Source organism: Amaranthus tricolor, chromosome 11 (assembly GCF_026212465.1).
Source record: "Amaranthus tricolor cultivar Red isolate AtriRed21 chromosome 11, ASM2621246v1, whole genome shotgun sequence".
Classification (NCBI taxonomy): Eukaryota; Viridiplantae; Streptophyta; class Magnoliopsida; order Caryophyllales; family Amaranthaceae; genus Amaranthus; species Amaranthus tricolor.
The window spans coordinates 13,516,831-13,540,328 of record NC_080057.1 but is presented as its reverse complement, the minus strand read 5'-3'; the positions used below and the strand labels follow the sequence as shown (position 1 = coordinate 13,540,328).

Sequence of the window (23,498 nt, the reverse complement as noted above, 5' to 3'; positions counted from 1 at the left end):
ATATTAGTGCAACTTGAACTTTGTTAATGATAAGTAGACTATGAAATGTATTGTGATTTGTTTAAGGTTAAGTTAGTGAGCTTCTCACCATCTTGATTTTCACTTGGAAAAGTTAGAGTCAATATGTTTTTAGGAATGTGGTTTGTTGTTTATTATTTATATTGTGGTTTGTGGTTTGTTAATTAATTATTAGCATATTTAGTAAATATGTTTATTATAAATAAGTATATATGTTTAAAAGTTGTGTATTAATTTTGTTTTGAATCAATTAATCACACTAATTAGGATGACAAACGATCGTTCTTGGATGTATGGAAGCATTGAATCGTTGGAATTTATTGATGGCGTATTAGAATTTTGTAGTATTGCGGTTGAACATCAAGTTAGGATGGGGGGAGTTGGTTTTTATTGCCCATGTGTCAGTTGTGGCAATGTATCAAAGGTAGATAGTGTTGATATCCTTAGGGAGCACATACTTCGACGTGGGTTTAGGCCTCAATATCATGTTTGGGTTTGGCATGGTGAGGAGGGAGTTTACAAAGAGAAAAGTGTTGTTGAGGACGTCAATAATGTGGCCGATGTCAATGAGGATGTAGTAGATCATGTTGATGGGTATGAGACAGATGAAGAGAATGTCGATGAGGATGTGGATCGTGTTGATGAGATGATGGAGGGAGTCGAGGATGAGTTAGGAAAACGTCCTCGTGTTTTTGACTTGTTGACAGAGGCTTCTCAAAAGCCTTTGTACCCTGGATGTACAAAGTTCACCAAACTAACAGCAGTGTTGACAATTTTCAACATTAAGTCAAAGTTCAATTGGAGTGATGCTAGTTTCACAATGTTATTAGAAGCGTTAGGTGAGTTGCTTCCTGAGGGAAATGAACTTCCAAAGTCGACATATTATGCCAAAAAGCTCATGTGTCCTTTCGGCTTAGAGTACCAAAAGATTCATGCGTGTCCGAATGATTGTGTGTTGTATCGGAATGAAAACGAGTACTTAGAAGAGTGTCCTAGGTGTGGGTTATCGCGCTACAAGCGTAAAGGGGCTCGGGATGCTAAAGGGCCCCCGGCTAAGGTATTGTGGTATCTTCCAATAATACCTAGATTCAAGCGCTTGTTTTCTATAAAGAAAGATGCGTTAAATTTGAGGTGGCATGCAGATAGGGTGAAGAAAGGTCACTTGCTCACACATCCATCTGATTCTCCGGAGTGGAAGAGTATTGATAGGTTGCATAAGACTTTTGGGGATGAGGTTCGTAATTTAAGGCTCGGACTGTGTACGGATGGAATGAACCCGTTCGGCAATCTTAGTTCTCAACATAGTACTTGGCCGGTACTTTTAGTGATCTATAATTTGCCACCTTGGTTGTGTATGAAGCGTAAGTACATAATTCCCTTGCATGTAAACACACATTCATTCTGGCTCCATATTGGGAAGAGTAAGTTTTATTTTTGAAATTGAACTTATCTTTTGATTTTTAAAGTCACCTAATCTCTAATTTGTTGATTTTAAATTTGTGCTTGTAGTTTGCATTGGATACTTCTGATCATATGTCCTTTAACGAACACCGTGCACGTCTTCGACTCATTACAAAAACCTAACAGCCTACCTCGCAACACAAGATTCAAAGCATTGTTGAATGCGTACGTAATATTAATTATTTTACCAATTTGATTTAATTAAGTGTTATATATATATATATAAATGGTATTACTTTTCCCATGCGTTTCAGCGCAATGAAAAGAGTGCGTGGACAAATGGGATCTACATCCAGAGCCACATTTCCAAAATGGATAGAAAGAAAGGTACACAAATTCGATTTTATGGGTTTTGTATAGGTTTGGTCAAATGATCATGAAAAGAACACGAAACAACCACAAACACTTAAACAAAATTCTGATCTAGCAAACTGTCGACCAGCCCTCTTTCGGCTCAGCTTCTAGGAGTCCACGGGGATTGTTAGAATGGTTTTAGGACCTTGATAGCTAGATCCAAGTACCAAGATTCCATTTCCACTTTAGCCTAGGTCATGGATACATAGGTTTGGTCTCCACGTGTCGTGCAAGGTGGTCTGGTCACTAGTTTGATGCTGTCAATTTCGCGTTTTTATTTGTCAATTTCGCGCGTAAAGTAGGTCAAACATGGTTTGTTATGCACGAAACTTGGCACACAACACTATTTGGCATATATTATTGTGTTGAAATGCTTAGAATTGATAATAATAGTCATATGCTAGAAATTAGAAGTTAAGTTGCGATTTTATGCGTTTTTAAGCTTTTTTGTCAATTTCGCGCGTAAAGTAGGTCAAACATGGTTTGTTATGCACGAAACTTGGCAGACAATACTATTTGGCATATATTATTGTGTTGAAATGGTTAGAATTGATAATAATAGTCATATGCTAGAAATTAGAAGTTAAGTTGCGATTTTATGCGTTTTTAAGCGTTTTTGTCAATTTCGCGCGTAAAGTAGGTCAAACATGGTTTGTTATGCACGAAACTTGGCAGACAATACTATTTGGCATATATTATTGTGTTGAAATGCTTAGAATTGATAATAATAGTCATATGCTAGAAATTAGAAGTTAAGTTGCGATTTTATGCGTTTTTAAGCGTTTTTGTCAATTTCGCGCGTAAAGTACTCAAACTTGGTTTGTTATGCACGAAACTTGGCACACAATACTATTTGGCATATATTATTGTGTTGAAATGGTTAGAATTGATAATAATAGTCATATGCTAGAAATTAGAAGTTAAGTTGCGATTTTATGCGTTTTTAAGCGTTTTTTTCAATTTCGCGCGTAAAGTACTCAAACTTGGTTTGTTATACACGAAACTTGGCACACAATACTATTTGGCATATATTATTGTGTTGAAATGGTTAGAATTGATAATAATAGTCATATGCTAGAAATTAGAAGTTAAGTTGCGATTTTTAAGGGTTTTTAAGCGTTTTTTTCAATTTCGCGCGTAAAGTAGCTCAGACTTTGTTTGTTTTGCACGAAACTCGGCACACAACACTATTTGGTATATATTATTGTGTAGAAGTTGTTAGAATTGAAAATCATAGTCATATTCTAGAATTTACGTGTTAAGTTGCGATTTTATGCGTTTTTAACCGTTTTTGACACTAACATCTATTTTCTCTTAGTGCTTTCAACAACCTTCTGGGTCCGTTGATTGCGGCTACTACGCGCTGAAGTTCATGGACGATATTATTAATGCCGTGAAGGAGGTTGGAGTCGAAAATATAGATGCCGTAAGTATTTGTTACTTTCTTAATTAAATATATTATTGGTAAAATCTAATGTTTCTATATTAATCTTTTATTTTAATATTATATATAGGTTTTAAACGACATTCCGAGGGAAACACGCCCTTTGAGAAGTGAAGAGATGCGCGAATTAAAAGACAAGATTGCCGTGTATCTTGCTAATATTTGTCCTTGATAAATTGTAATTATAGTATAGATTATTTTTTATACTTTAATGTATATATATATATATATGTACGTACATAATATTATATTATATATACGAGCGAGAGTTTATTATTACAAAGAGATTAATGTTGATTATCTGTGATTGTATTATTATTGCATTATTAAAAGGATAAAAAGGAAAATAAAAAAAAAAATATGCTATTTGCTGCGGTTTTGCCACGACCGCAGCAATTAATGCGCCAATTTATTTGCTGCGGTTCCTCCCAATGACCGGCAGCAATTAACACACACTTTTTGCTGCGGTTTTGCCCATGACCGCAGCAATTAATGCATTTTTTTGCTGCGGTTAATAACCGCAGCATTTAAAATAGGCTATTTGCTGCTATCACAATTGCTGGGGGCCAAAACCGCAGCAAATAATGGCAAAAAAAACCGCAGCAAATGAGGTTTTTTCCACTAGTGAGGCCTTTGTTGCCAAAAGAACAACTGCCATAGAAGTTGTAAGTATTTCATATTTTATTATAGTTTTTGATTTGAATTTACTTCTTTTGATTCAGTCATTAAACTAATACATGCCATTCGATTTTTGTTGATTAATTAGGAAAAGCGTGGTAAAGCTTCTGATTCTGCAAGCAAAAGGAAGTTTTACCATTGCTTGGGCCAGAAAATGTACGATGACGTCCGAAAAGAGTGGGTGGATGCGGGTTTATACCCCAATCAAAGTTCATCCACGCCCTCATCTACGACTACCTCCGCATCCGTGAATACTCCTGCTGGAGATCGGGTGCGTGATTGGTATTGCGGGCTTCATTCCCGAGATGCAAGTGGTAAATTTACCATTAATGATCCGGGAACGAAGAAGATTGCTGATGCTATGGTGAGTTTTGAAATTATTAAGTATATTCTTGATTTGTTTTGTATTATGTCACTGCTATATATGTCACTTTTTATTTGAACAAATGGGTTGGAATGAAAAAGAAGCTACGGGGGAATTCACCCCAAGAGGCAATGTTGACGCATTGCATATGGTCTTAGGGAAAGACCACAAATCGAGAGTTTATTATTACACAGAGATTATTGGTGATTATTTGTGATTATTATTACAAAAAAGGGCATTATTTGCTGCGGTCAACACAAAATCGCAGCAAATAAAGAGTAGTATTTGTTGCGGTCAACACAAAACTACAGCAAATAAAGAGTAGTATTTGCTGCGGTCAGGCACAAAACCGCAGCAAATAATACCACTTATTTGCTGCGGTTTTGTACCTGCCCGCAGCAAATACTACTCTTTATTTGCTGCGGTTTTGTGTTGACCGCAGCAAATAATGCCCTTTTTTGCTGCGGTTTTTAACCGCAGCATTTATAGTAGGCCATTTGCTGCTATCACTATTGCTTGGGGACAAAACCGTAGCAAATAATGGCCAAAAAACCGCAATAAATGAGCTTTTTTCCATTAGAGATTCATTGTTCATCGTTCATTTTTTATTGTTCATCGTTTAATGTTCATCGTTCATTGTTTATCATTCATCATTCATTGTTCATTGTTCATCGTTCATTGTTTAATGTGCATTATTCATTATTCATTGTTCATTGTTCATTGTTCATTGTTCATTGTTCATTGTTCATCGTTCTTTTTCATTGTACATTATTAATTTTTGATCGTTCATTGTTCACTGTTTATTGTTCATCATTCATTGTTCATCGTTCATTGTTCATTGTTAATTGTACCTAGTTCATTGCTTATTGTTCATTTTTCATTGTTCATCGTTCATTATTCATCGTTCATCGTTCATTGTTCATTATCATTGTTAATCGTTCGTTCTTAATTGTCATCGTTCTTTGTTCATTGTTCATCTTTCATTGTTCATCGTACATCGTTCATTGTTCATCATCATTGTTCATCGTTCTTGGTTCATTGTTCATTGTTCATTGTATGGTTCATTGTTCAATGTTCATTTTTCATGATTTCATTGTACAGTTCAGTGTTCAATGTTCATTGTTCATTGTTTATCATTCATTATTCATTTTTCATTTGTCATTATTCATCCATCATTGTTCATTGTTCATTTTTATTCGTTCATTCTTTATAGTTCATTGTTCATTGCTCAATGTTCAATGTACATAATTCATTGTTCATCCTTCATTGTATATTGTTCAAAGTTCATTGTTAATTGTTTATGGTTTATTGTATATGATTCATTATTCATTGTTCATGGTTCGTTATTTCTTGTTCATTGTTCATGATTCATTGTTCATTGTTCCTCGCTCGTCGTTCATTGTTGATTGTTCATTATTCAATGTTCATTGCTCATTGTACATCGTTCATTGTTCACTGTTCATTGTTCATTATTCATTGTTCATCGTTCAGTGTTCATTGTTCATCGTTTAATGTTCATCGTTCATTGTTCATCATTCATTGCTCATTGTTCATGGTTCATTGTTCATTGTGGATTGTTCATGGTTCATTCTTGATTGTTCATTGTTCATCGTTCATTATTCATTGATCATTGTTCATCATTCATGGTTCATCGTTCATCGTTCCTAGTTCATTGTTCATTGTTCCTCTTTCATTGTTGATTGTTGATTGTTCCTCGTTCTTTGTTCTTTGTTCATTGCTCATTGTTCATTCTTCATTGTTCATTGTTCATCATTTATTGTTCTTCTTTCATTGTTCGTTGTTCATCGTTCATTGTTTATTGTACATTGCGCATTGTGTGGTTCATTGTTCAATGTTCATTGTTCATGATTCATTGTATACTTTATTGTTCAATGGTCATTGTTCATTGTTTACCATTCATTGTTCATCGTTCATTTGTCATTATTCATCATTCATTTTTCATTATTTATTGTTCATCGTTCATTTTTCATTGTTCGTTGTTTATTTTTCGATCATTGTTCATTGTTGATTATTCATTGCACATCATTCATTGTTCATTGTTCATTATTCATTGTTAATCGTTCATTATTTTTTTATTTTTCTCTGAATGGTTTGTTGTTCAATGTTCATTGGTCAGTATTCATCGTTCATTGTTCAAAGCTCATCGATTATTGTTCATCATTCATTGTTCATTGTTCATCGTTCATTGTTTATAGTTCATTGTTCATAGCGCATTATTCATCGCTCATTATTCAATGTTTATTGTTAATTATTGGTTTATCTTCATCATATATTGTTCATCGTTTATTGTTCATTATTCGTCGTTCATTGTTTACAGTTCATTGTTCATTGCACATTATTAGTTGTTTAATGTTCATTGTCCATTTTTCATTGTTCATGGAACATCGTTTATTATGCATTTTTTATTGTTAATTATTCATTATTCATTGTTAATTGTTTGTTGTTTATTATATATCACTCATTGTTCATTGTTAATTGTTCATTGTTCCTCGTTCATCGTTCGTTGTTCATTTTTATATTCATTGTTTATTGTTCATTGTACATTGTTCATTTTACATTATTCATTGTTCAATGTTCATTGTTAATGATTCATTATATGGTACAGTGTTCAATTTTCATTTTTCATTGTTAATCATTCATTATTTGTCGTTCATTTGTCAATATTCATCCTTCATTGTTTATTGTTCATTATTCCTCGTTCATTATTCATCATTCTTTTTTTAATGTTCATCTTTCATTGTTCATCGTTAATTTTTCATTGTTCTTTGTTTATTGTTCACCGTTCATTGTTCATTGTTCATTGTTGATTATACATTGTACATCGTCCATTGTTCATTGTTCATTATTCATTGTTCATCGTTCAAAGTTTATCGATTATTGTTCATCGTTCAATTTTCATCATTTACTGTTCATTTTTCATCGTTCATTGTTTATAGTTCATTGTTCATTGCTCATTGTTCATCATACAATTTTCATTCTTCATTGTTCATTGTTCATTGTTCATTGTTCATTGTTCATCGTTCATTGTTCATTGTTCATTGGTCATTATTCATTGTTTAGTGTTCATTGTTCATTTTTCATTCTTCATGGTACATCGTTTATTCTTCGTTGTTCATTATTCATTATTCATTATTCATTGTTAATTTTTTATTGTTTATTATATATCATTCATTATTCATTGTTTAGTGTTCATTATTCATTGTTCATCCTTCATTGTTTATTCTTCAATGTTCATTGTTAATTGTTTATTGTTTTTTCTATATGATTCATTGTTCGTTGTTCATTGTTCGTTATTCCTTGTTCATTGTTCATTGTTCAGTGTTCCTTTTTTAATGTTATGTTTATGGTACATTGTTCATTGTTCCTCGTTCATCGTTCCTCGTTCATTTTTCATCATTCATTGTTATTGTTCACTGTACATCGTTTATTGTTCATTGTTCATTGTTCATTGTTTATCGTTCATTGTTCATTGTTCATTATTTATTGTTCATCATTCATTGTTCATCATTCATTGTTCATTGTTCATTGTTCATTGTTCAATGTTCAATGTTTATAGTTCATAGTTCATTGTTCATTGTTCGTTGTTCATTGTTCAAAGTTCATTGTTCATTGTTCGTTGTTCATTGTTCATTGTTCATCGTTAATTGTTCTTTGTTCATCGTTTATTGTTCATCGTTCACTGTTCATTCTTCATCGTTCATTGTTCATTGTTCATTTTTCATTGTTCATCTTTGATTGTTCATTGTTCATTGTTCATTGGTCATTATTTTTTGTTTAGTGTTCATTATTCATTGTTCATTGTACATAATTCAATGTTCATCCTTCATTGTTTATTTTTCAATGTTCCATGGTAATTGTTTATTGTTTTTTCTATATGATTCATTGTTCATTGTTCATTGTTCGTTATTCCTTGTTCATTGTTCATTGTTCGTTGTTCATGGTTCATTTTTTAATGTTATTTTTATGGTTCATTGTTCATTGTTCCTCAGTCATTGTTCCTCGTTTATTTTTAATGATTCAATGTTCATTGTTCACTGTACATCGTTTATTGTTCATTGTTCATTGTTCATTGTTAATCGTTTGTTGTTCATTGTTCATTGTTTATTGTTCATCGTTCATTGTTCCTCATTTATTGTTCATTGTTCATTGTTCATAGTTCATTATTCATTGTTCATTGTTCATTGTTTAAATTCATTGTTCATTATTCATCGTTAATTGTTCATTTTTCATCGTTTATTGTTCATTTTTCATTGTTCATCATTCATTGTTCATTCTTCATCGTTCATTGTTCATTTTTCATTTTTCATTGTTCATCATGATCATTGTTCATTGTTCATCGTTCTTTGTTCTTTGTTCATTGGTCATTGTTCTTTGTTCATTGTTCATTGTTTTTTGTCCATTGTTTATTTTTCTTTATTCATTGTTCATTATTCATTGTTTCTGTTCGTCGTTCATTTTTCATCGTTCATTATTCTTTGTTCATTGTTTATTGTTCATTCTTTATCATTCATTCTACTTTATTAATTCTTATTGTATGGTTTAATGTTCATTGTTCATCATTCATTGTTCATCGTTCAACGTTTATTGTTTATTGTCATCAGCCTTTGTTCATGGTTTATCATTTATTGTTCATTGTTCTTAGTTCCTTGTTGAGTTTATGGTTCATTGTTCATTGTTCATTGCTCATTGTTTATTGTTCATTGTTCATAGTTCATGGTACATTGTTCATTGTTAATCGTTTATTGTTCATCGTTCATTGCTCATCATTCTTTGTTCATGGTTCTTTGTTCATTGTTTATAGTTCATTTTTCGTTGTTCATTTTTGATTATTTATTATTCATTGTTCATTGTTCATTGTTCATTGTTCATTATTCGTTTTTCATCCTTCAAAGTTCATCGATTATTGTTCATCAATCACTGTTCATCATTAATTGTTCATTTTTTATCGTTCGTTGTTAATAGTTCATTGTTCATTGGTCATTAGTTTTTGTTTAGTGTTCATTGTTCATTGTTCATTGTAGATAATTCATTGTTCATCCTTCATTGTTTATTCTTCAATGTTCATTATTAATTGTTTATTATTTTTTGTATATGATTCATTGTACATTGTTCATTGTTCGTTATTCCTTGTTCATTGTTCATTGTTCATTGTTAATTGTTCCTTTTTTAATGTCATTTTTATGGTTCATTGTTCATTGTTCCTCATTCATCGTTCCTCGTTCATTTTTCATCATTCATTGTTTATTGTTCACTGTACATCGTTTATTGTTCATTGTTCATTGTTCATTGTTAATCGTTCATTGTTCATTGTTCATTATTTATTGTTCATCGTTCATTGTCCCTCATTCATTGTTCATTGTTCATTGTTCATTGTTCATTGTTTATAGTTCATTGTTCATTGTTTACAGTTCATTGTTTATTGTTCATTGTTCATTGTTCATTGTTTAAAGTTCATTGTTCATTGTTCGTTGTTCATTGTTCAATGTTCATCGTTAATTGTTCATTGTTCATCTTTTATCGTTCATCGTTCATTGTTCGTCATTCATTGTTCATTCTTCATCGTTCATTGTTCATTTTTCATTTTTCATTGTTCATATTTCATTGTTAAATGTTCATTATTCATCGCTCATTGTTCTTTATTCATTGGTCATTTTTCATTGTTCATTGTTCATTGTTTAATGTCCATTGTTCTTTTTTTATTTTTCATTGTTCGTTGTTCACTGTTCATTGTTCATTGTTTATTGGTCATTATTTTTTGTTTAGTGTTCATTGTTCAATGTTCATTGTACATAATTCATTGTTCATCCTTCATTGTTTATTTCTTCAATGTTCCTTATTAATTGTTTTTCTATATGATTCAATGTTCATTGTTCATTGTTCGTTATTCCTTATTCATTGTTCATTGTTCATTGTTCATTGTTCATTTTTAATGTTATTTTTATGGTTCATTGTTCATTGTTCCTCGTTCATCGCTCCTCATTCATTTTTCATGATTCATTGTTAATTGTTCAATGTACATTATTTATTGTTCATTGTTTATTGTTCATTGTTAATCGTTCATTGTTCATTGTTCATTGTTAATTCTTCATCGTTCATTGTTCCTCATTCATTGTTCATTGTTCATTGTTCATTGTTCATTTTTTATAGTTCATTTTTCATTTTTCATTGTTCATTGTTCATTGTTAATTCTTCATTGTTTAAAGTTCATTGTTAATTGTTCGTTGTTCATTGTTCATTGTTCATCGTTAATTGTTCATTGTTCATCGTCTATTATTCATCGTTTATTGTTCATCGTTCCTCGTTCATTTTTCATCATTCATTTTTATTGTTCACTGTACATCGTTTATTGTTCATTGTTCATTGTTCATTGTTCATTGTTAATCGTTCATTGTTCATTGTTCATTATTTTTTGTTCATCGTTCATTGTTCCTCATTCATTGTTCATTGTTCATTGTTCAATGTTCAATGTTTATAGTTCATTGTTCATTGTTCATAGTTCATTGTTCATTGTTCGTTGTTCATTGTTTAAAGTTCATTGTTCATTCTTCGTTGTTCATTGTTCATTGTTCATCGTTAATTGTTCATTGTTCATCGTTTATTGTTCATCGCTCATTGTTCTTTCTTCATCTTTCATTGTTCATTTTTCATTTTTCATTGTTTATCTTTCATTGTTCATTGTTCATTGTTCATTGGTCATTATTTTTTGTTTAGTGTTCATTCTTCATTGTTCATTGTACATAATTCAATGTTCATCCTTTATTGTTTATTCTTCAATGTTCCATGTTAATTGTTTATTGTTTTTTCTATATGATTCATTGTTCATTGTTCATTGTTCGTTATTCCTTGTTCATTGTTCATTGTTCGTTGTTCATGGTTCATTTTTTAATGTTATTTTTATGGTTCATTGTTCATTTTTCCTCGTTCATTTTTAATGATTCATTGTTCATTGTTCACTGTACATTATTTATTGTTCATTGTTCATTGTTCATTGTTAATCGTTTGTTGTTCATTGTTCATTGTTCATTGTTTATTGTTCATCGTTCATTGTTCCTCATTAATTGTTCATTGTTTATTGTTCATAGTTCATTATTTATTGTTCATTGTTCATTGTTTGAACTTTATTGTTCATTGTTCATCGTTAATTGTTCATTTTTCATCGTTTATTGTTCATTGTTCATTGTTCATCATTCATTGTTCATTGTTCATCATTCATTGTTCATAGTTCCTTGTTCAGTTTATGGTTCATTGTTCATTGTTCATTGCTCATTGTTTATTGTTCATTGTTCATAGTTCATGGTACATTGTTCATTGTTAATCGTTTATTGTTCATCGTTCATTACTCATCATTCTTTGTTCATGGTTCATTGTTCATTGTTCATTGTTCATTTTTTGTAGTTCATTTTTCGTTGTTCATTTTTGATTATTTATTATTCATTGTTCATTACTCATTATTCATTGTTCATTATTCGTTGTTCATCCTTCAAAGTTCATCGATTATTGTTCATCAATCACTGTTCATCATTAATTGTTCACTTTTTATCGTTCATTGTTAATACTTTATTGTTCATTGGTCATTAGTTTTTGTTTAGTGTTCATTGTTCATTGTTCATTGTAGATAATTCATTGTTCATCCTTCATTCTTTATTCTTCAATGTTCATTATTAATTGTTTATTATTTTTTATATATGATTCATTGTGCATTGTTCATTGTTCGTTATTCCTTGTTCATTGTTCATTGTTCATTGTTAATTGTTCCTATTTTAATGTTATTTTTATGGTTCATTGTTCATTGTTCCTCATTCATCGTTCCTCGTTCATTTTTCATCATTCATTGTTCATTGTTCACTGTACATCGTTTATTGTTCATTTTTCATTGTTCATTGTTAATCGTTCATTGTTCATTGTTCATTATTTATTGTTCATCGTTCATTGTCCCTCATTCATTGTTCATTGTTCATTGTTCATTGTTCATTGTTTATAGTTCATTGTTCATTGTTCATAGTTCATTGTTCATTGTTTAAAGTTCATTGTTCATTGTTCGTTGTTCATTGTTCAATGTTCATCGTTAATTGTTCATTGTTCATCTTTTATTGTTCATCGTTCTTTGTTCGTCATTCATTGTTCATTATTCATCGTTCATTGTTCATTTTTCATTTTTCATTGTTCATATTTCATTGTTAAATGTTCATTATTCAGCGCTCATTGTTCTTTATTCATTGGTCATTTTTCATTGCTAATTGTTCATTGTTTATTGTCCATTGTTCTTTTTTTATTGTTCATTGTTCGTTGTTCATTGTTCATTGTTCATTGTTCATTGGTCATTATTTTTTGTTTAGTGTTCATTGTTCATTGTTCATTGTACATAATTCATTGTTCATCCTTCATTGTTTATTTCTTCAATGTTTCTTGTTAATTGTTTTTCTATATGATTCAATGTTCATTGTTCATTGTTCGTTATTCCTTATTCATTATTAATTGTTCATTGTTCATTGTTAATTGTTCATTGTTCATTTTTAATGTTATTTTTATGGTTCATTGTTCATTGTTCCTCGTTCATCGCTCCTCATTCATTTTCATGATTCATTGTTCATTGTTCACTGTACATCATTTATTGTTCATTGTTAATCGTTCATTGTTCATTGTTCATTGTTTATTCTTCATCGTTCATTGTTCCTCATTCATTGTTTATTGTTCATTGTTCATTGTTCATTTTTTATAGTTCATTTTTCATTGTTCATTGTTCATTTTTCATTGTTAATTACTCATTGTTTAAAGTTCATTGTTAATTGTTCGTTGTTCATTGTTCATTGTTCATCGTTAATTGTTCATTGTTCATCGTTTATTATTCATCGTTTATTCTTCATCGTTCATTCTTCATCATTCATTGTTCATTCTTCATCGTTCATTTTTCATTTTTCATTTTTCATTGTATATCTTTCATTGTTCATTGTTCATTGTACATCGTTGTTTGTTCTTTGTTCATTGGTCATTGTTCATTGTTCATTGTTCATTTTTTATTGTCCATTGTTCATTTTTCTCGTTCATTGTTCATTGTTCATTGTTTCTGTTCGTCGTTTATATTTCATCGTTCATTATTCTTTGTTCATTGTTTATTGTTGATGCTTTATCGTTCATTCTACTTTATTAATTCTTTATTGTATGGTTTAATGTTCATTGTTCATTGTTCATCATTCATTGTTCATCGTTCAACGTTTATTATTTATTGTCATCAGCCTTTGTTCGTGCTTCATCATTTATTATTCACTGTTCTTAGTTCCTTGTTCATTTTTCATCAATCATTCTTCATTGTTCATTGTACATCGTTCATTGTTGATTGTTGAATGTTCATTGTTAATCATTTATTGTTCATTGTTCATCGTTCATTGTTCATCATTCATTGTTCGTTGTTCATTGTTCATTGTTTATAATTCATTGATCATTGTTCATTCTTTGTTGTTCATTGTTCATTATTTAAAATTCATTGTTCATTGTTCCTTGTTCATAGTTCATTGTTCATGGTTCATTGTGCATTGTTCATCGTTTAATGTTCATCTTTCATTCTTCATCATTCATTGTTCACCGTTCAATATTGATTGTTCTTCTTTGATCGTTCATTGTTCTTTGTTCATTGCTTATTATTCATTGTTCCATGTTCATTGTGCCATGTTTATTGTCTAATGTTAATTTTTATTGTTCATTGTTCATTGTTTTCTATTCGTCGTTCATAATTCATCGTTCATTATTCTTTGTTTATTGTTTATTGTTCATTCTTAATTCTTTATTGTATAGTTTATTGTCATTATTCATTGTTCATCATTCATTATTCATCGTTCATCGTTCGTTGTTTATATTCATCGTCCTTTGTTCATTGTTTATGAGTGATTGTTCATCTTTCATTGTTCATTTTCCATCGTTGATTGTTCATCATTTAGTATTCATCCTTCATGGTTCATTGTGCATTATACATTGCTCATTGTATGTTTCATTGTGCAATGTTCATTGTTCATGATTCATTGTATATTTCATTTTTTAATGTTCATTGTTGATTGTATGGTTCATTGTTAAATGGTCATTGTTCATGATTCATTGTATGGTTCATTGTTCAATGGTCATTGTTCATTGTTTATCATTCATTTTTCATGGTTGATTTGTCAATATTCATCCATCATTGTTCATTGTTCATTGGTCATTGTTCATTTTTCATTGTTCATTGTTTATGGTTCATCGTTCATTGTTCATTATTTATGGTTCCTCGTTCATTGTTCATTGCTCATTGTTGATAATTCATTGTACTTCGTTCATTCTTCATTGTTCATTATTCGTTGTTCATTGTATAGTTGATTTTTCATTGTTCATTTGTATATCGTTCATTGTTCTTTGTTAATTCTTTATTGTATGGTTTAATGTATATTGTTCATTGTTCATCATTCATTGTTCCATGTTCATTGTTCGTCTTTGATTTTTATTGTTTATTGTTCATTGTTTCTATTTGACGTTCCTTGTTCCTCATTCATTATTCTTTGTTCATTGTTTATTGTTCATTATTTATCGTTCATTGTCCTGTGTTAACTCTATTCTATGGTTAATTTTTCATTTTTCATTGTTCATCATTCATTCTTCATCGTTCATCAATCATTGTTTATGGTCATCGTTCTTGGTTCATGTTCATCATTTATTGGTCATCTTTAATTGTTCTTCGTTCATTATTCATTGTTCATCGATCATTGATTATAGTGCAACAATTATGGACAATCTAAAACACAAGTCCAAACATGTAGAGCATAATTGTTTCAGTACACTTACTGAGTCCACTGAACTTGCTGACTTTTGCTTCAAGAATAAAAAAGATCATCTTCAAGATGGATTGAACATCTACATGCAAGCATGGCAAGACCAAGGGGGAACAAAGGGAAGTCTACCAACAGCCAATAACCAGAACAGAAGGCTATTCCTAAATCAGCAAGCAACAAAACAGCAATGACACCGATCTGTCTGGCAGCCCATCTTGCGAGCATTGGAACGGCTAACCTGGTGTGTGTATGAGCGTGGGAATTCAAAGAATGGCATCTTTGGACAAGAAAGGAGAAGCCAAGACTCAGAGTTAGCACGGAGAGTCCTCACAGAGCCCACAAGATTAGCTCCAACGTCGCGTGTTCGCCAGATATTTGAGAACGGCTGATTTCAGAATACTTAGACTATTTTATGTTTCTGTAGTAGTTCCTTATTTTGCACGTGTTGAAATAATAAGGCACGGGGTTAGTTATGATTGTTAGACACCCCATTATAGCCGTTATAGCTCTATATAAAGGAGCAACCTCATTGTACCATACTCAGTTTTTGTTGATTAATGAATTTTCATCCAAGTAGTTGTGTGCGATTACAAACCTGAGTGTTGTCTTTGTGAGTGAAGCAAAGAGAGGATTCAGTCAATTCCACGAGATTTAAGAGAGTGAATCCTAACTTGAGTGTGAGGAGGATGCCAGGGACTGAGTGAAGGTTCATTGTCTCCATCCACGACATAGAACCATCCCAAGGAATTGTTCTTGTCACCCTTCTGTTTTCATACAAAACAGAAGTGTTTGCTTGTTCTTCGTATGTCAAGGGAGTTCTTGGCATCAATCTTGAAGGTGCTAAACGGTTTCTTGGATCATTCCATCCCATATTTGGTGCAAATTGGTATCAAAGCCGCGTTTCGAGAAGGAACACGATCAAAGGAAGCAAGGAAATTCAGGTAATAAAGATCATTCATACGTGCTTATAAGAACAATCAGAAGCATCAGGTATTGTGCCATTTTTCTCAATTTTCACGAATACAGGTACGAATTCAGTCTTATACTTTCATAATTCGATCTTTCTTTGTTAATTAATAATTTGTGATTAAATAATACGGTTTATATCTTATCATTGTATCAATTTGAATGTGGAATGAAAATTTCTGAAATTCTGATTTTCGCATGAATGAATGTACATCACTTTGATTTCTGAAAAATCTGTTCTGAGTCATTTTACATATCAAATTTTTTCAACTAATCCATTTGAATTCAATTCTTGAATGTCCCGAATGCATACTCATTGAAATTAGATGACAATTGCATTTTAAACATTCGAACAATAGTCTTCGCTGCGAAAACTGAAGTATGCGGTTTCTGATTCTTGAATTCGATTTTCTGATTGTTGTTAATGTAATATCTGATAGGAATTGGAAAGAATTTGTTGTGAATCATTGAGTATTACGTTTTTCTTTCAAAAATTGATCATAACAATCTGATTTACGAAATTTATTCTGAAAAATTAGGGTTTTGCATTTCTGCGTTTGTCTTTGTTTCTGAAAATTTACTGTTAAAAGAATTGCTTGCATTTGGTACTGAGAATATCATGAATATGGATGAAAGGTTTGCTGAGATGGCTCTTACCATCCAACAACTCGCACAGGCAGTGGGTAGAATTGAGATGAACCAACGAGAAGGGGTGGTACCTGCACCCAATCGCGAAAGAAACCCAGAGGATAAGACACTTAGGCTAAATGTTTCTGATTTTGGGGGAACAATACATAACCCTGAAGATTACTTGGAATGGGAGGCTGGATTGGAGAGATACTTTGAATTCAAAGAAACCTCTGAGGAACAGCAGTACAAGTTAGCCAAAATCAAATTAACAAAGCTAGCTGCCATATGGCTCGAGGGAATTCAGAAGCAAAGAAGGAGGGAGAACAGGGAGAGGATAAACACATGGGCTAAGTTGAAGAAACACCTCCGGAAGAAGTATGTACCCTCCTCGTATAGGCAGCATCTGTTTGTGAAATAGAGTAATCTGAGGCAAGGAAATAAAACAGTAGCTGATTACATTCAAGAGTGGGAAAGGTTGTCTGTCCTTTGTGATGTTAATGAACCAGAGGAGATAAAAATAGGTAAGTTCATAGGAGGCCTGAGGGAGGATTTGAGGGAAAAACTTGAGGTGATGCAGCATTTGACCCTTGACATAGCTTGTGATAGTGCCCTCACCTATGAAAAATACTCCAAAACAAAAGGAACACCTGTGCACAGCCCCTTGAGTCTACTTTCCCTAAGCCTAACACAGTAGGTATTACAGCAAATGTTGGAGTAGGAACCAGCACAAATATTAGAATATCAAAGCCTGCAATAACCAACAGAACCAAGGACAAAACCAACATACCCATGAAGGATGTGATGTGTTTCAAGTGTCATGGCCATGGACACTACAGAAATGAGTGTCCTAATGCACGAGCTTTCACCAACATTGAGTGGACTGAGATTCACAGTAGGGAGAGAGGACATAGAGCTATGCTAGTAGCCAAGTATGGGGAGGAGAAGGTCATATTACCACCCATACCCGCAGATGAACACGAAGGCTCCTACATACTGACTAGCCTGGGCACTTTGCAAAGAACTGAACCAAGTGACACTGAGGGAAGTGAGTCAGAAGGTGAGAATAGAGAGTTAGTATACCCTAAGGAAGGAAGCTACCACTTGCTTGTAAAAAGAAATTTCCATGTCCCACCAAAAGGAAAACACACTGACCAAAGAGAGAGCGTGTTTCAGACCAAGTGTAGGGTGAAGGATAGAGTGTGTGACCTTGTAATTGATGGGGGAAGCGAGACCAACTGTGGTAGCCATTAGTTAGTACAGGACCTGAACATGAATACTAGTAATCACCCGAACCCATACAAACTACGATTGTTAGATAGCAAGGCTGAGGGCTTTGTAAGGAAGCAGTGTTTAGTTAGCTTCTCAATAGGATCCTACAATGATGAGATGCTGTGTGATGTCGTGAACATGAATGCATGTCATATACTGTTAGGAAGACCATGGAAGCACGATAGGCACTCCTTACATGAGGGGTTTACCAACATCTATACCATCAAACATGAAGGGAAACTAAAAGATCTTATACCCCTACCTCCATGTAAAACCATTGTTGCTCCTACAAAACAGAAGCAAACAAACTATGAGCTGAACAAGAGTGACTGTTACGAGGGAATAGAGTCTGTGCATTTATTCACTAAAGAGATTAGTGAGAACCAAGTCCAACAACAATCCAAAACCTTGAGATCATTAGGGGACGAAGCATTAGATTCTGAGTTGCTTAACACCATGTCTGCAAATGATGTTGAATTAAACAAACTGAAACTGAAAAACTCGTCTATATGTTGTGAAATGAATGGCTTTTATTTCATGGAAGACACAATTATTGATATTCCTTTTGGTTGTAGGTACCATACAGGTGTTCAACAAGCTGTAGGAACCCTACAACAACAGAGAGCAGTAAGCATGACTTACAACAAAGTAAGGGAACAATGCATTACCAGAGCAGAAGGGAACATCAAGCAAAGGGAACTGTAGGAAGGAACCGTGACTTGGATACATCTAAACCTCCTGGTTCACTATGAGATCTCAAAGGCCTTCAAAATTAATGACTCGAGAAGGCATGAAGACAATTCAGAATTGAGGAAAATTCTCCTTAAAGAAGGAGGGAATGCAACAATTATGGACAATCTACAATACAAGTCCAAACATGTAGAGCATAATTGTTTCAGTACGCTTACTGAGTCCACTGAACTTGCTGACTTTTTCTTGAAGAATAAGGAAGATCATCTTCAAGATGGATTGAACATCTACATGCAAGCATGGCAAGACCAAGGGGGAACAAAGGGAAATCTACCAACAGCCAATAACCAGAATAGAAGGTTGTTCCCAAATCAGCAAGCAACAAAAAAGTAAAGACACCGATCTGCCTGGCAGCCCATCTTGCGAGCATTGGAACGACTAACCTGGTGTGTCTATGAGCGTGGGAATTCAAAGAATGGCATCTTTGGACAAGAAAGAAGAAGCCAAGACTCAGTGTTAGCATGGAGAGTCTTCACAGAGCCCACAAGATTAGCTCCAAGGTCGCGTGTTCGCCAGATATTTGAGAACGGCTGATTTCAGAATACTTAGCCTATTTTATGTTTCTGTTTTATTTCCTTATTTTGCACGTGATGAAATAATAAGGCACGGGGTTAGTTATGATTGTTAGACACCCCATTATAGCCGTTATAGCTCTATATAAAGGAGCAACCTCATTGTATCATGCTCAGTTTTTGTTGATTAATGAATTTTCATTCAAGTAATTGTGTGCGATTACAAACCTGAGTGTTGTCTTTGTGAGTGAATCAAAGAGAGGATTTAGCCAATTCCACGAGAGTTAAGAGAGTGAATCCTAATTTGAGTGTGAGGAGGAGGCCAGGGACTTAATGAAGGTTCATTGTCTCCATCCACGACATAGAACCATCTCAAGGGATTGTTCTTGTCACCCTTCTGTTTTCATACAAAACAGAACGTTTTGGTTGTTCTTCGTGTGTCAAGGGAGTTCTTGGCATCAATCTTGAAGGTGCTAAACGGTTTCTTGGATCATTCCATCCCATATTTGGTGCAAATTGGTATCAGAGCCACGTTTCGAGAAGAGACAGGATCAAAGGAAGCAAGGAAATTCAGGTAATAAAGATCATTCATACGTGCTGGTAAGAACAATCAGAAGGATCAGGTGTTGTGCCATTTTTCTCAATTTTCATGAATATAGGTATGAATTCAGTCTTATACTTTCATAATTCGATCTTTCTTTGTTAATTATTCATTTGTGATTAAATAATACGGTTTATATCTTATCATTATATGAATTTAAATGTGGGATGAATATTTCTGAAATTCTGTTTTTCGCATGAATGAATGTGCATCACTTTGATTTCTGAAAAATCTTTTATGAGTCATTATACATATCAAATTTTGTCGACTAATCCATTTGAATTCAATTCTTGAATGTCCCGAATGCATACTCATTGAAATTAGATGACAATTGCATTTTAAACATTCGAACAATAGTCTTCGCTGCGAAAACTGACGTATGCGATTTTTGATTCTTGAATTCGATTTTCTGATTGTTGTTAATGTAATATCTGATAGGAATTGGAAAGAATTTGTTGTGAATCATTGAGTATTACGTTTTTCTTTCAAAAATTGATCATAACAATCTGATTTACGAAATTTTTTCTGAATAATTAGGGTTTTGCATTTGTGCGTTTGTCTTTGTTTCTGAAAATTTACTGTCAAAAGAATTGCTTGCATTTGGTACTGAGAATATCATGAATATGGATGAAAGGTTTGCTGAGATGGCTCTTACCATCCAACAACTCGCACAGGCAGTGGGTAGAATTGAGATGAACCAACGAGAAGGGGTAGTACCTGCACCCAATCGCGAAAGAAACCCAGAGGATAAGAAACTTAGGCTAGATGTTTCTGATTTTGGGGGAATAACACATAACCCTGAAGATTACTTGGAATGGGAGGCTGGATTGGAGAGATACTTTGAATTCAAAGAAACCTCTGAGGAACAGCAGTACAAGTTAGCCAAAATCAAATTAACAAAGCTAGCTGCCATATGGCTCGAGGGAATTCAGAAGCAAAGAAGGAGGGAGAACAGGGAGAGGATAAACACATGGGCTAAGTTGAAGAAACACCTCCGGAAGAAGTATGTACCCTCCTCGTATAGGCAGCATCTGTTTGTGAAATGGAGTAATCTGAGGCAAGGAAATAAAACAGTAGCTGATTACATTCAAGAGTGAGAAAGGTTGTCTGTCCTTTGTGATGTTAATGAACCAGAGGAGATGAAAATAGGTAAGTTCATAGGAGGCCTGAGGGAGGATTTGAGGGAAAAACTTGAGGTGATGCAGCATTTGACCCTTGACACAGCTTGTGATAGTGCCCTCACCTATGAAAAATACTCCAAGAAAAGGAACACCTGTGCACAGCCCCTTGAGTCTACTTTCCCTAAGCCTAACACAGTAGGTATTACAGCAAATGTTGGAGTAGGAACCAGCATAAATAGTAGAATATCACAGCCTGCAATAACCAACAGAACCAAGGACAAAACCAACGTACCCATGAAGGATGTGATGTGTTTCAAGTGTCATGGCCATGGACACTACAGAAATGAGTGTCCTAATGCACGAGCATTCACCAACATTGAGTGGACTGAGATTCACAGTAGAGAGAGAGGACATAGGGCTATGCTAGTAGCCAAGGATGGGGAGGAGAAGGTCATATTACCACCCACACCAGCAGATGAACACGAAGGTTCCTACATATTGACCAGCCTGGGCACTTTGCAAAGAACTGAACCAAGTGACACTGAGGGAAGTGAGTCAGAAGGTGAGAACAGAGAGTTAGTATACCCTGAGGAAGGAAGCTACCACTTGCTTGTAAAAAGAAATTTCCATGCCACACCAAAAGGAAAACACACTGACCAAAGACAAAGCGTGTTCAGACCAAGTGTAGGGTGAAGGATAGAGTGTGCGACCTTATAATTGATGGGGGAAGCGAGACCAACTGTGTGAGCCTTCAGTTAGTACAGGATCTGAACATGAATACTAGTAATCACCCGAACCCATACAAACTACAATGGTTAGATAGCAAGGCTGAGGGCTTTGTAAGGAAGCAGTGTTTAGTTAGCTTCTCTATAGGATCCTACAATGATGAGATGTTGTGTGATGTCGTGAACATGAATGCATGTCATATACTGTTAGGAAGAACATGGCAGCACGATAGGCACTCTTTACATGATGGGTTTACCAACATCTATACCATCAAACATGAAGGGAAACTAAAAGATCTTATACCCCTACCTCCATGTAAAACCATTGTTGCTCCTACAAAACAGAAGAAAACAAACTATGAGCTGAACAAGAGTGACTGTTACGGGGGAATAGAGTCTATGCATTTATTCACTAAAGAGATTAGTGAGAACCAAGTCCAACAACAATCCAAAACCTTGAGATCATTAGGGGACGAAGCATTAGATTCTGAGTTGCTTAACACCATGTCTGCGGATGATGTTGAAATAAACAAAATGCATCTAAAAACTCGTCTATATACTGTGAAATGAATCTCTTTTATTTCATGGAAGACACAATTATTGATATTCCTTTTGGTTTTAGGTACCATACAGGTGTTCAACAAGCTGTAGGAACCCTACAACAACAGAGAGCAGTAAGCATGACTTACAACAAAGTAAGGGAACAATGCAGTACCAGAGTAGAAGGGAACATCCAGCAAAGGGAACTGCAGGAAGGAACCGTGACTTGGATACATCTAAACCTCCTGGTTCACTATGAGATCTCAAAGGCCTTCAAAATTAATGACTCGAGAAGGCATGAAGACAATTCAGAATTGAGGGAAATTCTCCTTAAAGAAGGAGGGAATGCAACAATTATGGACAATCTACAATACAAGTCCAAACATGTAGAGCATAATTGTTTCAGTACGCTTACTGAGTCCACTGAACTTGCTGACTTTTGCTTGAAGAATAAGGAAGATCATCTTCAAGATGGATTGAACATCTACATGCAAGTATGGCAAGACCAAGGGGGAACAAAGGAAAGTCTACCAACAGCCAATAACCAAAACAGAAGGTTGTTCCCAAATCAGCAAGCAACAAAAAAGTAAAGACACCGATCTGCCTGGCAGCCCATCTTGCGAGCATTGGAATGACTAACCTGGTGTGTGTATGAGCGTGGGAATTCAAAGAATGGCATCTTTGGACAAGAAAGAAGAAGCCAAGACTCAGTGTTAGCACGGAGAGTCTTCACAGAGCCCACAAGATTAGCTCCAAGGTCGCGTGTTCGCCAGATATTTGAGAACGGCTGATTTCAGAATACTTAACCTATTTTATGTTTCTGTTTTATTTCCTTATTTTGCACGTGTTGAAATGATAAGGCACGGGGTTAGTTATGATTGTTAGACACCCCATTATATCCGTTATAGCTCTATATAAAGGAGCAACCTCATTGTATCATGCTCAGTTTTTGTTGATTAATGAATTTTCATTCAAGTAATTGTGTGCGATTACAAACCTGAGTGTTGTCTTTGTGAGTGAATCAAAGAGAGGATTTAGCCAATTCCACGAGAGTTAATAGAGTGAATCCTAATTTGAGTGTGAGGAGGAGGCCAGGGACTTAATGAAGGTTCATTGTCTCCATCCACGACATAGAACCATCTCAAGGGATTGTTCTTGTCACCCTTCTGTTTTCATACAAAACAGAACGTTTTGGTTGTTCTTCGTGTGTCAAGGGAGTTCTTGGCATCAATCTTGAAGGTGCTAAACGGTTTC

The 23,498-nt window shown here is 33.8% G+C and overlaps 1 protein-coding gene across 1 annotated transcript; it reads left to right on the top strand.

The window, feature by feature from the left end:
• Positions 1-20,475: 20,475 nt before the first annotated feature.
• LOC130826517 (uncharacterized) lies at positions 20,476-20,955 on the top strand. Its single transcript, XM_057692100.1, has one exon. It carries the CDS (start codon positions 20,476-20,478, stop codon positions 20,953-20,955), a length of 480 nt encoding a protein of 159 aa, XP_057548083.1.
• Positions 20,956-23,498: the final 2,543 nt, after the last annotated feature.

Excerpts from the sequence above, each read along its gene's own strand:
- LOC130826517 (XM_057692100.1), top strand. The coding sequence starts at position 20,476 with ATGAATATGGATGAAAGGTTTGCTGAGATGGCTCTTACCATCCAACAA.